Genomic DNA, 15,659 nt, shown 5'->3' with positions numbered 1-15,659 from the left:
CTTTTCACAAGGATGGTTTTTGCTTTAACGTAAAAAAAAAAAAAAGAAAAGAAAAGAAAATCAAACTGACTGACCTCTATCTTTTCTTGCCTGGATCACTGCATATGCTATTTAGCAACGCAGATGCCATTCACTTAAATTCAGTGCAGTCTGTGGGGTATGTCACATGCACAGCTCTTGTTCAAACGGGCAGATCTGGGCATTTATCAAAGTCTATGCCAGGATCCGTAAAGAAAAGTGTATCCCCACGTGCCAGCTGGCTATTGCTCAATTACAGGTATTGATTGCATCACAGAAAAGGATTTCACTGTTTCCATTTTTTTTTAAAGCTGGTAGGTTTATACCATGATATACAAACTAGACCAACACACATTAGTACTGCTGGCATAGGCACTTAGTGTACTAATAAAATACAGATTACATCCAATCGTAATGCAGTGGCCAAATAGTGTCATGTTTGCAGATTGGTTTAAACACACATGCCTCAGAAGGCCTCTAATACCCTTTAAAATGCTACTCTTTCTCTTTTAAAAAAAGTCTTCCAAATTATTTCAGCTTTAAGTCATTTTTAGGTTTTCCTAAAACTATATAAAAGCAATAAATAATCCAATACCTTCATTTTCATTTTAATTTATTCATCAATTCATCTATAAAACAAGTATAAATAGTCTGGCCTACTATGCTTTACCACTGTTATACCCTTTACGCTTCAGAGTAGTAAGGAACACTTGAATCGGGAGCACGAGCAGTGTTGCTACAACTTTGCTTTGCTCTCCGTTCTACAGGCTGAGAGGTTCTCGATATACCTTCTGCTGCTAATGGTTCCTCTGCATATTCAGGCACCATAACAGATCTCCTAAAAGATCTCATGGCCAAATCCTTAGGAACTTAAATAAATTATAAAATAATTTATGAAAAAGTTTTTTTTTTTTCTCTCTTCTTTTTAAATATAGTTCATATTATTTCTTGAACAGTTTATGGGTTTGTTTTCCATAGCAGAATTATGGACATCACACCTCTGTATAGTTCTATCCCTTAAAGGATTTTTAGCTACCAAAGAGGATGCAGTTATGAAGACACCCTCGCCAGCTTGAGGCTCTTTTAAGAAATGTTAGACAAGGACTGGAAAGGGATTCGACAGTCGCTAAAGTTAACGCCTTTCAGTCTTTCCAAAACAGTGTTGTCATCTTTAGGCTGCATGCTGCTAAAGACTTTATTGCACTTCCAGGTCATTGATAAACCACAGTGCTATTCATGTACTAAAAGGTAAAAAATAAATAAATACAGATATATTATGCAAAAAACATGATTGTACACATAATACATCTGAGGTATTACCAATTTAAATAAGGTTTCATGCTAGTTCAAGCTTCGGTGGCTATTTCATTCTGGAATTTGCAATAAATAGATGAAATATGATTATGTTTCTAGTGTATCGATTTTCTTCTGTAAACCTTGTCTGATTTAAACATAAGAGCACGTTGGGCTAACCCTTATGCAAATCCTTTTTCACAATAAATAGAGATTCAAAAGTTGTTTTAAAAAGTTTCCGCGACACTGAAAAGTTTCTAGAAGGGGCCGTATTATGACTGACAATGTTAACAAGCAGTATGTCTCAATCATTTTTTTTTTTTGGTTTTGGGGGGGTGGGGAGGGGGGTTTGTACAAAGCACAGGTAAATTGATACTCAAAGAAAGTCTTCTAATGTGTTTTCCCAAACCATAAAAGTTTTTAAATTTTGCACAAACAGCAAGAGAACTGATTGTAGCTGCAGTATTTCAAATGTCCATGTTCTATAGACTAAAAAAAAAACAACACCAATTTGTCGGCTGAGAAAGTCTTTTGCAGTATGTTCCTCCTTCAGTGAAAGTTTGCCATCACGCAGTTCTTCATTACAGTTTTAATGTTCAGCTGGCCAAAGCTGGCCTTTTTTAAACTTTCACTGTTTCCATTAGAGATGACTTAATGGCATCTTCTAAAAGCTGATTGTCTGTGAAAGGGGCCGGGGTTTCTGGGACAGATTCAGACAAGCCAATGAGAGACTCCAGGAAGCAAGAGCTCTGGTCTCCAGCCTGGGGGAAGCCGGGAAAATTAGGCAGTTGGAATTGCAAGGCTGAAAAGTTATCCAGGTTCTCGTATTCCTTTAAGGAGTTGTAAAGAGGTCCCAAATTATAGTCTGAGAATGACTGAAAGAAATCCAAGGAGTCAGAGGAAAGGCTGAGATCTGTGTAGCTCTTTGAACACTGCTCTGCTGGGGATGACATGCAGCAAGAAAGCCCGTCACAGTGCGTATCGGCAGTGTCATCTAGAAAACAACTAGCGTCCTGATTGGCGTTTTCATCCAGGCATTCGGAGATGTTTGACAAATGGCTAGAGTAGTTTCCAGTGCCGAGTTTTTCAGCGTTTGCGTCACACTGGTCTTCAATGTTAGCGCTAAAGAAATCAGTGGGATGGAAACAGCTCAGATTATCTTGGCAATTATTACTGTTTTCCTCTACATCGGAATCATTGAAGTGGAGTATCCTCGCCAAGCCGTCGTCGTCGACGTCAGACTGCGACTTATCAGATGGGACGCTCTCGTACTGCTCTTCCGAATCCTCGCTCTGGTTGGAGGAGACGGAGGAGTCCGTCATGTCGCTGCTGCAGCTGTTCTCCCCGACGGTCTCCAGGTCCATGTTGAATTGAAATGCTGGTGTCAGTGGGATGGCTCGCTCCTCAAACACCGTTTTCCCTACCGAACACCCCAACTGATGGAGCCTGTCCCGGAACGTCGCCTCGGGCTCTACGGTCTTTTCACTACTCTGCTGTTTCTTTTCCAGTTCCAGTTTCATGATGGTGTGGATGAAGTGTGTTTGCACCCGTGCCTGATTGAACTCTATTCTCCCTTGTGTGTTTCCACAGCCGTCTTTTGTGCAGCCGCAAGGGAACGACGTGTGATCCATCTGATGGGGAAAGGAGATGCCACGGGTTAGACCAAGGAGATTTACCGACGCTTTCAACAGCGGCATTACTATCTATACACAATGCCCAGAAATGCCAGCTTATTGCAAAAGTCACCACAAGAAATGAAAACAACCCTAAAACTAATAATGCCTGAGAAGCTATATTGAAATTGCTTTTTGCCGGTGGCTTTGAAAAACCAGCTTCACAGCAAAACATGAGTTTCAAAAGTTACATAGTGACTTATCTTTTATCCCTGTAACCAGAGCCATCCCAAGTCCCTACCCTGAGCTAGAAGAGTGACTGCTCTACTTGGCACCCGCTGTAGACTCGTACTCTCCTAGGTCTGGCCAGGGGAAGAGGAATGTGTGACGTACGCTGGACACAAACGCACTTCCATCCCCACGACCGTGGCAGCGAGTGAATGACCATAGCCCTGCACAACTAAGTGCAGCCCCCCCGACCATATTTAAAACCAGAATGCATTTAAAAAAAAGAAAAAACAAACATGGATGCCTACTACAGATGCATCTCAGACTGTGATACGGGCCAACAAAATATGAGTTGTCTACATCTAACCCAGCCTCATCCCATCAGCAAGGCCAGTAATGGAGGTGGATTTTGAGGGCTATGTCAAGTGACCCACTATCACGTGCAGCAGCACTGAAGACAGCGTCAGCCTGGCTTGACCTCACTTGAGTGGTCACAAACGAAGTGGCGGGGATTTGAGGGGACACGACCCCTGCCATGAAACCTAAAAGCAGTGCGTTTACTTGCAGGCATGGGCCTACACAGCAGCCTTCCAGTCTACCTTCTCCTGTTTTCATGAGCGAGGGGCTCATTAAACAAACACCGGCCTTGTTTGAAACTGTTCAGAGTGCAAAATCCTAGTGCATTTCCCTGAACGTGGAAAGTTTGCAGGAACACGCAGAAGACGGAGGCACTGGGAAGCGCTAAGAAGTGCAGCACCCATAGCCCATTCCAAGGGGGCCGTCAAAAACCCACGCCGGTATCATCTTTAAGGTCGGTTGCAACTTGGCACTTCTGACAGTGTCCTTTAATGGAAACCGCTTTTCGAATGCAAGTTAGAACTAACATATTTTACAACCTGGCAATGGCAGCATGAGAATCTGTTCAAACGTGCTGACTCCAAACTAGCTAGCCTTCCACTTTCCAATTTTGTATGTTGAAAGCTGAGAGGCCCCTGCTTTTCCTTCTGCTTAGGGCTAGGTTTGTGACCCTCACTTGTGCGTAGTTCCAATCCGTGTAAAGGACCTTCTAATATTATGTTTCGCCCTCTCGTTTCATTCCCAGCCTCGCCCACTTACACCCCGTGCTGCTGAAACACACCACGCGCAGCCTGGGCAGCCGAGCGAACTGCACGTACCTGACATTTAATGCCTGCTAAGCTACAGCTGCAGGTCTCTGGATCGCAGAACTCCTGGCAGTCACAGCCACAGTCCTCACGTGACAGGCGGATGTTATGCAGCTCCCGTTTCTCCTCTTTGTCAATCTTCTTCACCCCCATGGCTTTGAGCAGAACACGCCTCTTTTTGGCAGGGTAGGGCTGGAGGAAAAAGCCATCCTCCAGGTCCACGTTGCTCACGTCGATGTCGTCCTCAGAGATGTCCTCAATGGTGAGCTGGTTGGCCTCCTCCGATTCTTTCGTGCCATTCATGGTTAGCTGCACGCAAGAAGGGAGGAAAGCAGGGTCAGGCACCGCACACAGCAGACGCTAATGCCGAGTTGGTCAGGAGGCAGCACTCCATCCATGCACACACAGGATTAAGCCAAGGGAAAAGACACCCCCCCTCTCTATGACTGCATCTCGGCATTTCTTAAAAGGGCCACAAAGAGGAATCACAGAAGTAAGCTCACTTAGTGAGCCCTACCCCATGGAGCAGGGGTAGATTAGAGGAAGGGAAGGAGCCGGCTCTTACCCTGCCCCTGGAATACAGCAGCTTTGGAGATGTTGCAGCACGCAGCTGCTAAATGCTCCTGAATAGAGGAAGGGGGAAACGCTGACCACAGACACCTGGGCCCACCCTCACTGTTACCCAAAGAGCCCCATGAAGGCCACAGAGCAGAGTTATTAAATGGATGAAATTCAGTGTCTGTTCTCTATCGTTCAAGGCTGGCGAGCTGACCAGAGCTGGACTAGAACTTGTGCTTCTGGGGAAATTCACATTATATTACAGCTAATATTAATGCTTCCAAGATGCCCCTAACTAGAAGAGCTGCCGTGAACTACTAAGTTCACAAGCTAGCAGTGTCTCACGCTGGTACTCACTTTCCATTTCAGTGCCTCCAATTTCTCCTCTTTTAATCGTTCTTCAATCTTCTCCCGCCGGACGGTCTCCTGTTCCTTGGAGAATTCGGCCAGGGTGAACTGCCTGGACGAGCTGTGTTTGCTCACCATCCCCAGGGTACAGCCGCCACGGCTAGGCACACTGGTGAAGCCCTGGCAGCGTGGAAAGTAGAACACAGTGACCCGGTCGAAATCCACATTGCTCTTCTTTAACCGCTTGGTTTTCTTCAGGATGGATGTTGCTAAAACAGAAGTGACAAGGCACATGAAATCGAAATTCCTGTCTTATGAACAGATGTGCATAAATGTCATCAGGTGCAAAACAGCACAAGAGTTTCAGTTACTCTATACAAATCAGCAGCATGGTGTTCGGTCAGCCTATCTGTAGATTGCTTCTTGCATGTTAAGAAGTCATTTATTTCAAAGACTGAGCAAGAAATCCTAGCCACACCTTTCTGCCAGCAAGAACCATCCATCAGGTTCAGTCTAAGAGGCAACTACTCTTTCTCCTTCCCATACCAATTTCCTTAAACACATCCTCTCAAACACAGCAGAGCATAACACACAACACGTTCTACATGCGTGTGTTATTTTATGCATCCTCAGGACCCGCGTGCATGTTGCCAGGGCCACAAGGTTGAGGAAATTCTACACTTACACCTTGGATGCTGTTATGCAGATGCCCAAGTGGCTTGTTGCTGAAGCTTATGAGGCAGAGCATAAAATAACAGAACTGCTGTTTTTTCTGGTACTTCCTTTTACCATCCACTGGGAGGAACTATGAATCTACAGTTTATTCTCAGGAGACTAATTTGAGAGCAGCTGCAAAGACGGTAATCTTTAGGCAGGTGATCCCAATATAAACATGACAATACATGACTCCGGTTTATCTTAAACTGCTGAAACATGCTTTATATATTTAGAAAGTTTAAAAAGTAATCTCTCCTGAGATACCTAGTTCTACATTTGCTAGTGTGAACAGAACAGCTGGGGATTTGCTAATCTGCAAGAGCAATTCCAGAAATCGAGTGCGTTAGCCTGAACCAACCCAGACATGTCAAACTCTGGCAATTTTAGCAGAAGAACTACTCTGCTGGTTCACAAACATGCTGGCCTGAATTTTCTTAAGTGAAAAACAATTTGGGTTGCTTGCCCATAACCTCTGCAGAATGCTCATGGCAGACAAAGGTTTTCATTGTCAGCACAAAAGAGGCTAATTTTACAGCCCAAACTATGACAAATGTAAAAGTAAGACCAGGGATGTATTCGGCAGCCCTGTTCGTCTGAGACCACAAGAAATGCAAAACTCTAGTACTCTTGGTTCAGAGATGAGACCTTTTATTAGACCAACTAAGAAATCACAAAAAAATTCTCTCTCTTTCAAGTAAGACCAGGCACGGTGGATGCAAAGTTTCTAGTTATAGTGGAACATCTGTTTCCAAAGGCAGCAAACCACCTACATGCACAACCGAAGCAGTGTTACCTGCTAGCATAGAGGCCCTCAGACTGGTGAAACCATTGCCTACATTGGTTTAGCTTAAGTCTGTTGGTTACTGAACAGATCAATGCAAAGAGCTGTGCACAAACACTGTAACAGCCCATTCCTGGAAATGCCTACAGTCTCAATAGACAGGACTGCTGATGGATTTTTTGGTCTATATAATGGGATGATAAGTTAGGTACATAAAGGTCAAATGACATCTCCATCCCCCCTGCTGCAGCTACAAAGGGAGTCAATGGCAAAGCCTATGTCTCTGGACCCCAAAGCCAGCGTATGAACCACAAACAAACCACGGCAGGGCAAACTACGGAGCCGAATTGTAATGACCAGCCAGGAACCCAAAGGATGCCGGATAACTTGGGAGGGAGGAGGGGGGTTCTGGTGTTCCTGCAGCTTAGGGAAACAAGGCAGGACAGTCAGACTTTTAGCACGACATATTTCTCAAAATATAACAGCCAGTTCATCTTTAATCGAAGGAACTGTTTGAGCAACCATGGTAGTAGCAGTTTCTGCAAAATATGCCAGAGGGGCTTTAGTGAATGTGTATCAGTTACTGGAGCCACGCGAATGGTATCTTTTCCCTGTGCACAGGATTTGTCATGCTTAGGGCTCACCACTTAAAAATATGAATTAAAACAAAAATCTGGTACCCAGTGGGTTCCACTTTGGCATTTGCTTCTCGCCCCCGAATTGTTTACTCATCTCTGACACTTCTCAACTGAGCCAGACACTACCAAAAATTCACTGTTATTTCACAAAACCTAGAGGACAAAAAAAGAATGGGACTCTTTATTATCACAAGACTGCTAAAGCCTTTTCAGACCACTGCGTGTTTGTGTGTGTCTGCTAAGTGGACCTTAACCACAAGGCACTCTCAGGCTCCGAGTACAATTTACTTGGTAAAGCCATTTTCCCCTGCTGAAGATGCCTCCTGCTGCAGCTTTTCGGACGGCAACAAGAAGGTCCCTCTGCGTTTCCCACGTGCAACTAGGAGCTGCTGCGAAAACAAAACAGCATCTGTCCGAACAAGCAGCAGTGCCAACTTCAAAGGTGTCATGTTATTTGGCAGACTACCCTGTTTGCTTAGGAAACAAGTTCTGAAGTGGTTTGCATTAACTAATTGAGTTACCAGTTAATCATTTTTAAGTGTTTTATTTTTTTAAAAATTTTGGGCACCTAATACTAGCCTTCAAGCCCTTCATTATCCACTTAGTTACTTCAGAGGCAATCACAGCACCAGGTTTTTGTCTCTGGGAATCAGGGCTCGCAATGGAAAAAAAAAACCCAAGCAGCTGAAGAAAGGAATCTTTAAAATACAAGCTAATTAAACTGGGGGGGAAAAAAATGATAGGATGATATTCATTCGTCATCATGGCCAGTCCAGCTTACAATGAATCAAACTTTGCAGATTTTTTGGAGAAAAAGTAGAAGCTGTCTGCACGTGCAGCTGTGAGGTTGCAACAGATGGCTTGATCCCTGCAAACTCTGCTCTGCCGGGCAGCATCGCCGCGAGATACTTACGGGTGAAGTTGGTGGTTAAGGCAGTGCTGGGCCTGGCTTCTCCTCGGGAGTTTTCCTCATCCGACTCCCAGCCAGAGGAAGCGGAAGAAGAGGAGAACGGGGAACAGGAGGAGGAGGAGGAGCAGTAGGTGGCGTCATCCTCCAGTTCATCGTACTTCCTTTTCAATACTCCACTCATGGTTACTCTGGACGTTTCATATAACTGCAAAAAGGAAGGGAGAAGGGGAAAATGAAGCAAGGGCAACAACAGACACTGGCTGGTTGCTTTGTTTTTGGCTTTTTTTTTTTTGTTTTTTGTGCAATTCACCCAGGCGAGGAGCTCCCGAGGCCTCTTGCACCTCGCTTTGACGGCTCAGCTGAAATTCAACAAGGTTGTAACCACCGCTACCTACAGGAGATCAGAGGCAGGCATGCTCAGGTCACCTCCACGTATTCACAGGTGTGCTACTTGTGCAAAAGCGAGGTTATTGCCGCACAGCCCCGACAGGACACGGTTCAATTTCTGCATCCACTAATCCCCCCACCCCATGAAAGCTTTCCCCAGGTCACAGCTGTAGAGCACACAGGTTTTCTCTTGTTTTTGAAACCATCCAAGTCTCTCCCACCTGGTAGTTCTCACATCTTGGCCTAATTTACCCTACCTAAAAGCTTGGCAGGTGGCTCTTTTAAGTGTCAACTAACATTTCCCTTGCATCCTCCCCGCAAAGGAAAGGCTTCACTTAAAAGCAGCGCCTTAAGTACACACAGACACGAGGACGAGAGATCTTCCCCGCACGCATTCAATCCACCAAAATGTTACTGGACAATAAGTATTCTGTTTTGCGTAGTGAAGCCTGTACGTCCGCTCCCTGCCCGGATCACTTTCTGTGCAGCTTCGGCTCCAACATTGTGCTAATTACAAAAATCAGCCAGTTTGCAGAAAACAATCTGTCGGCGTGATTTACTTGTCACAGTCCCCTGGGGAAACAGTCGCAGACTTATTAAATGAAGCACTGAAATACAAATACATTAAATGCAAGAAACATCCTTTCCCGTCAGTTTTGCTCACATTCAACCCACTGTCCAATAAACCATTTTTGTTTATTCGGGGCCGTATCTCCGACACAGCACTCATTCAAAACAGCAGCTCATTAAAAGCAGGGCGGTCGTCTGGCGCTCTACATTTTGTTCATTCTCTCCCAAAGCTCATCTCACCAAAAGACTTAAATAACTTAATTCCTTCATGTTTTTGCAACAACAGTTTCCCGCAGTGAAGAGACAACACATGTTTGCATGATATGCCAACTGAATCATGTCACCTACGCTCTTTCCGAGAGCCCCCCGGAGACCAGGCCACAGTTGGCGAGGCCTCTGTTCAGACCAAGGACATCTTCTCCTTTTAAATCCAAGCTGCAATGTGCTAGATGCCTCTCTTTTTATAGAAATTACTCCTGATGTATTTAGGTTTGAAGTGGGTGAGCATGTAACCAGACATCACGACAAGATTATTACTGGAAGAATGATTCGTTTTGATTGATTCAAACCTGCGTGCGAGTGAGCGAGCATGCAAAAATCGCGGGAGGTTGTAAATCATGACAGCCAAGAGCTCCGCAGCTGTAAGGCAGAAACTCCCTTGAACCAAAACTAGGTGCAGCTTATACGAGTCACCCACCGTTTTGCTGAGGGAGGGAGGATGCCAACTCCAGTCACTAGGCATGGCCCAAGTACTGCTGCTTTTTAGTAAGCGACTTTAGCCGTCTATGAAAAGAAGAGGATATTCTGAGAAATACTGTCACTGCAGCCTAAGGAACTGGATCCAGCCAAGCACAGCTGAACAGGCAGCAAAGAAGGGGGGGGGGGGAAAGCAGAAGGACGCTTGCTCCTTTCTCTTTTCTAGATGCATTACACTGAATCAACATTTTAGGAAGGGTTGAATCACAGTTGAGGACGCAACTGAAAACATCTGGGGAAGGCAGCTGAGCGCTTACCCTGTTGCTGATCAGAGAGCTGCGCAGAATTTCCTGAAGGTGGGAAAGGGGGAATCTCACAAGTCTGCTCCGTTTATATTCTTAATTTACAAGTCGGCTACAACAGCATCCTTTAAAGCTACACGAAATCAGAACCCAAGGACGTGTCTGGTATTTATTTGAAACAAGCTTGAGATCCTTTGACAAAGCTTTAGCAAGACCAGCGTTACACACTACAGAAGGCCAAGACCTCCTGCTCCTCCTAGCACGTCCAGGCTAGGTTTTTGCAGAAAACCAAATGTATTCTTTGTGCCAATATCTGTATTATTATCTCTCCCCTTTGCATGTCTGTGTACGTTAATTCTGCCGTAAGAATGTAAAACCTTGTGCCAAGCATGCAAAAATACAGAGATTTCAAAACCTCTTAATGATGGGATTTTAAATATCTCAATAGTGCTGCCTAATAATACTTAGCACTATATAAAGTATGCTTTATATCTTTATAGCTCTGTACAAACACTAATTAACTATGTTTACAGATTTCCTTTAGACAATAGCCTCTAAAAGGTTAAGGGAAAAAAAAGGCTGGATGCAATGGCTCTTTGGTTATAAAGGAAGTTAATCATTTACTACAATGTGGCTGCGTTGAACCCCAGGCAGCCACAAAGGTACCAGGCCAGGCGCGTTTCAAATCTGAGGGGAAAGACTGCTCCTTTATTGGGCTTAATAAAGAACATTTTTGCTAACTATATTTTCATGTTAGTGAAAAGGGAACTGTTTCCCCAATCTCTCTTTATAGTGTTTCTCGATAGCACCAGCATGTCAAGAAGACAGAAGAAATGCTGCAGGTGGTTTTGCCAGGGTTGTTTTTTTGGACTTAATCCAAAACAGATGGGAAGAAGGTGGATTTTGATATCTTGCATCAGTAACACCACATGTCCAACCTGACACCTGGCTTAACCCCTTTTGCTACTTTCCGTTCAGCTCCCCAGCGCCATTAGACAAAAATGAAAAAGCCTGAGCTTCCAAAAAAGCAACCTTGGCTGCCAATAGAAATGTCCCTTCAGGATTTGACTTCTGAGTGTGCTCCAGGCTCCCTCTTCTTTTCCAAAATGAACAGGAGGTAGGCAGCCTAGAGACCCAGTCTTCTCTGCAAAGGGTTTGAAGTCAGGTCTGTGCAGAGACTGAGGTTTTTTCCAGCTCAGTCTAACTACTGTTTTCCAATTATAAAGTTGAAAAATTAGGAGTGGCTGAAATTTTACTTAGCTGCTCTTATTTGAGGGTTTGGGATTTTTTTTGTTTTTTTCCCCTTTCAAAGCACAGTGGTTTAAGGCCACCCCCAGCTGCATTAAAAGCTAATCTTCTTTTGCTCCCTAGTGCCTCCCTGCTGGCGGGCATCTCATTTGTAAAGCAGACTTGCTCCCGTGTGTACATGGCCTACAGGAACGCGTTACACTGCTTCCAGACTCAACCCCAACACGCAGACTTCAGGCTACATGACTTAGCAAGGGATCCCACGCATGAACAAGGGGATGAAAGTCACCCTCTCCGCACTCTCTGGAGCCGTCCCAGTGACTATCATGATGGACATCAAACAGCAGATACCGTCATTCTTGTTGCAAAAGGATTGGCCAAGGCAGTTAAATCCAAGCTGAACAAGCCCACGCAATTTTGACTACCTGCTTTCAACTGATATAGGTATTACAGAAGTAGTCAAGGTCACCCTACAAAACTAAAGATAAAGTAGGGAAAAAAATAATCCTTTCTTGTCAAGCTCTCTTACTGCCAGAGACATTTTTTTTTCCAGAACAATGTAAACCACTGCTTTATAAGAGTTATTACCTTCAAAATTTCTGCTCACAGGCCACCTACAGTGCAGTCAGCCACAACCATCTTCCACGGTCTACCAACAGCCAAAGTCTGGCCAAGGCACTGCCTCTGCACCTCCGGCCCCTGCCCCTTCTCTCCCCCCCGCTGGCTCAGTTACTACCATGGGCTTCAAGAAACACATCCGGCGGCCTGCTGACATGGATGGGCTACCCCTGTGCAGCTGAGAATCGCGACCACAACACTTTCATTTGCTGCCCAAGATGGACGTGTTAGAAATACTGAAAGTCAAGGCTATGACAAACACATGAGCATGTACAAAATAGCCCTTTTCCATTTGCTTAATTAGCCCATGCAATTCCAGGCTGATTCTCAAAATGGCAGGTCTAAATGACCCCCCTTTGACAGTGGTCTTGCTATCAAGTGCAGAAGTCCTCAGATAAAAGCTAACATACTAGCGCAGACATGCCCAGAAACCTGGGTTTATTTACGGGGAACAGTAAATTACATCTCAGATAAACTGATTGAGTCCAATGATCATTAAGGCAAATACAAGGCATGATAAAGGGAGGTTATAATTTAGGATTCCTTAATGCAAGTGCCCTTTACAAAAGTGATCATCGTGCACTAAATACTTTCCTACCAACAGAAGAAGGAAAATTATCTGCCACTGCTCTCCATGCAGATGAAATGAGCAAAAAATGTGTGTGTGTGGAGGGGGGGAGGGGGGAGATACTAAGGGGTGACAAAGTTATTTGAAATATTTATTGCGTTGTCAATTCATAAGTAGAGTTCGTGCAAACACGAATCTCAATTAATGGGAAAAAGCTTTTAGTGAACTGCTCCCTCCACCCATTACACATTAATTCTAACCCCCTTCTCCCCAACCCCCCACCCGCCTCCTCTTTTCATGATTTTGAGTTGGAACATTTCCCAGGTACCGTTTTCAAAACCTTTGCATGAACTGTACCAATACTGTCTCCCCTACCAAAAAGTGTTCAACTGAGAGGACAGTTATCCTTTCCGCAACACCCCCAAGCATCTGAGAGCAGGATTTGGGCTAATGGATTGAATAGTGCCTCGAAAATTTATGTCTCGTAAAACACTGGCTGCTCAGCCAATAAAACTAGAAAACCAATTCACAACCGGTGAGGATATTTTAATTGCTGTGATTCCACAATTCTCTTTTCTGCACAGGACGTAGATAGGGATTTAAGATGAAGCCACAGAAACTGCAAACAGCAGCTTGGGGGGGGGGAAGCTTCTAAAATTGCAGTTACAAAGTCTGCAAGTCCTGTATGCTATGGGAGGGGTTTTACCTTTTTTTAAAAAAATATAACCTGAAATAAAATAATCCCATCTTCCTTTTAGCTGCCAAAAAGACATTCTGTTCTTGGCTACAACTTCTTACTCATCTATTTTACTGAAAACAGCTTTTTGAACAAGTACATAATGCAATGGATCAAACCCACAGGAATTCCTCTCTGGCATCACAACTCCCACTATCCTGGGAATACTTTCTAACAAATATTTAGCCCAGATGTGCATTCCTCCCTCCCTCTCTCTCTCTCTCTTTAAAACATCAAACTTGGGGAGGAGGGAGGAGAGGGGGTTATATCTAGTGGGGAGGGGGAAGCAAACTGCAGTGTGCTAAATCCTATTCCTGGCTCTCAGCAAGTTGCAGGGTGAAGCCCTAATAAAACATTAATTCCTTGCATTCCAGTGTAACTACCCTACTCTTGGGCGACATGTCAACAGTGAATATTTCGAGTCATTTCGATTTAAGAAGGTTTGGCATTTGTTTAGCCAGCCAAAGAGGAAAGCAACCAAAAACAGTACCAGGGCTAGTTTACTCTATTTATAACAAACTTCACATTGAAACATTAGGGCTGTATATGCAACTCACTGTTCCTTTTTGTTGCTGGAGAGGAAATTATTTACACGATACTTTTGAGGCCATCACACACGGCTACACTGTGTATGAAGCAGGGGGCACTCCAGCAGCCACGGGCATAAAAACTCAGAAACTTCTGATGTTCAAACCAGTAGTTGTAATTTCGGCATCTGCTAATCTCGGTGGCCGTAAACTGGACCCGCGCTCCAGAAACCCCCTCCTGCAGTGTTTATCCACCGACAGGGGTATTTTAAAATTTAGTTTTATGTTGGGAGGATGCCAGAGCCTGGATAAATGCAGAATTGGTGCAGAAGTAATGGGAAGCCAACTTTATTCTGAAAAGCAGCTTTGTAAAATGTAATGGACTTTAAAGATCTTCTCGTAGAAGGCTTTCTGTCAAAGTCTGCACACTTTGCAAGCGAAAAAAAGATGAGCCCCCCTCCCCAGTAACATCAGCCTCAAACATGGGAATCAAGGTGGATTCCTTCTGCCAGTGAAGATTTTCTGGCTGACAATTAGGTACCAATTCTGTTCATGAGTCAGATTAGGATCCAACTCACTTCCCCCGAGCGATGGTAGCTGTGCAGGTCTGACAGGAGTAAATATTAGTTTAAAAACAACCGCACACATTTTAGTCAGGCATGACTGAAAACACTCCCGGAGCAAGGCTGGAGAACGAAAGTGCAATTGTTACCGTCTCTTTTCAGACTAGGTGGCACTCATCTACATGCTGCTGTTTACTGAAGGTCAGATGACCTTGGTATCTCGCATTAGCAGAAATTTAGTGTAGAGCACTGCTTTTCATTGCGCTCCCTGACACCCTCACAGGATGCTTTCGCTGCAGCCTTTCGATTATTTAATAATCATTACTCTGCCCCTGGTTCCCTGCGCAGTCATTCAAGCTCTTTTAATAAGCTAAGTATTTACTCAAGTGGTTTCCATAATACCACTGTGATATTCTCCACCCTTACAACCGATTTTGATTTACGCTTTCTGGGAAAGCGCCCATAAAAAGAGCCAGCCTCGATATAGACTGGGAAGCGTACAGCCAGGGGCAGTCGGCTTCGCCCGCAGCTTCCCAAGAAACTGAAGCCAGGCTTTCCCGTTCAGACTAGATCATTTTAACTCAGCTGGGTTTAAGGTTTCATAACCTCCCTCTGGGTAAAAATAGACTCTTGCCTACCAGGCGATGGCAAAAACTGAATTATTCAGTGCCACCGAATAAAAGCCTGAGTCAGTCTGGAGCGTCAAAAGTTTATGCCTGTGCCAGGGACGGAGCCGGGGAAGTACATCGGGAGCAGAAGGATTTCGGCAGCCCGCGCCTCCCCCCCCCCCCCCAGCCCCGGGCGCGCAAGAAGATGGGTTTGCCATTCGCCCTCCACACCCCCTGCTTCCTCGGAAAGGGCCCACGGCCGCACGCACACAAAGGCCAGCAACACCGCGTACAAAGGAGGTCCGACTCCGGCCACAGACGTGGGAGTCCCGGCGCTGCTGGCACGGACAGCACGAAGTGCGCTCGGCCTAGGAAACTCCTCGGTCCGCTCCCACCCGCGGGATGATCCTTCCCGTTTGTTCTCCGAGAGGAGAGGAGAGGAGAGGCACAGCCCGGGCATCGCCTCGGCTCCCGCACCCGCAGGCTCGCACCTGTCCCCGCCCCGCAGCCCGGACCCCGGACCCCGCACCTACCGGGACGGAGCGCGGCTCAGCTCGCACCGCGCGCGG

General features: G+C 45.2%; 1 protein-coding gene across 1 annotated transcript; it reads right to left on the bottom strand.

Annotated features, from left to right (window-relative positions):
* Positions 1–316: 316 nt before the first annotated feature.
* On the bottom strand, positions 317–15,653 carry CSRNP1 (cysteine and serine rich nuclear protein 1). Its single transcript, XM_006022957.3, has 5 exons — positions 15,624–15,653; positions 8,271–8,472; positions 5,231–5,490; positions 4,328–4,624; positions 317–2,942 (listed from the first exon to the last, which is right to left on the bottom strand). Exons 2-5 carry the CDS (start codon positions 8,446–8,448, stop codon positions 1,932–1,934), a joined length of 1,746 nt encoding a protein of 581 aa, XP_006023019.1. The 5' UTR covers positions 8,449–8,472; positions 15,624–15,653; the 3' UTR covers positions 317–1,931.
* Between the last annotated feature and the right edge of the window lie 6 nt (positions 15,654–15,659).

Source organism: Alligator sinensis, unplaced genomic scaffold (assembly GCF_000455745.1).
Source record: "Alligator sinensis unplaced genomic scaffold, ASM45574v1 scaffold885_1, whole genome shotgun sequence".
NCBI lineage: Eukaryota > Metazoa > Chordata > Crocodylia > Alligatoridae > Alligator > Alligator sinensis.
This window is presented reverse-complemented; position numbering and strand designations above follow the sequence as displayed.

Bases quoted from the DNA above. Each gene is read 5' to 3' on its own strand.
- CSRNP1 (XM_006022957.3), bottom strand. From the start codon at position 8,448: ATGAGTGGAGTATTGAAAAGGAAGTACGATGAACTGGAGGATGACGCC. The intron at 5,491-8,270 runs GTAAGTATCTCG...CTTCTGTTTTAG, and splicing joins CTTAACCACCAACTTCACCC to CAACATCCATCCTGAAGAAA. The intron at 2,943-4,327 runs GTACGTGCAGTT...TTTCCCCATCAG, and splicing joins TAGCAGGCATTAAATGTCAG to ATGGATCACACGTCGTTCCC.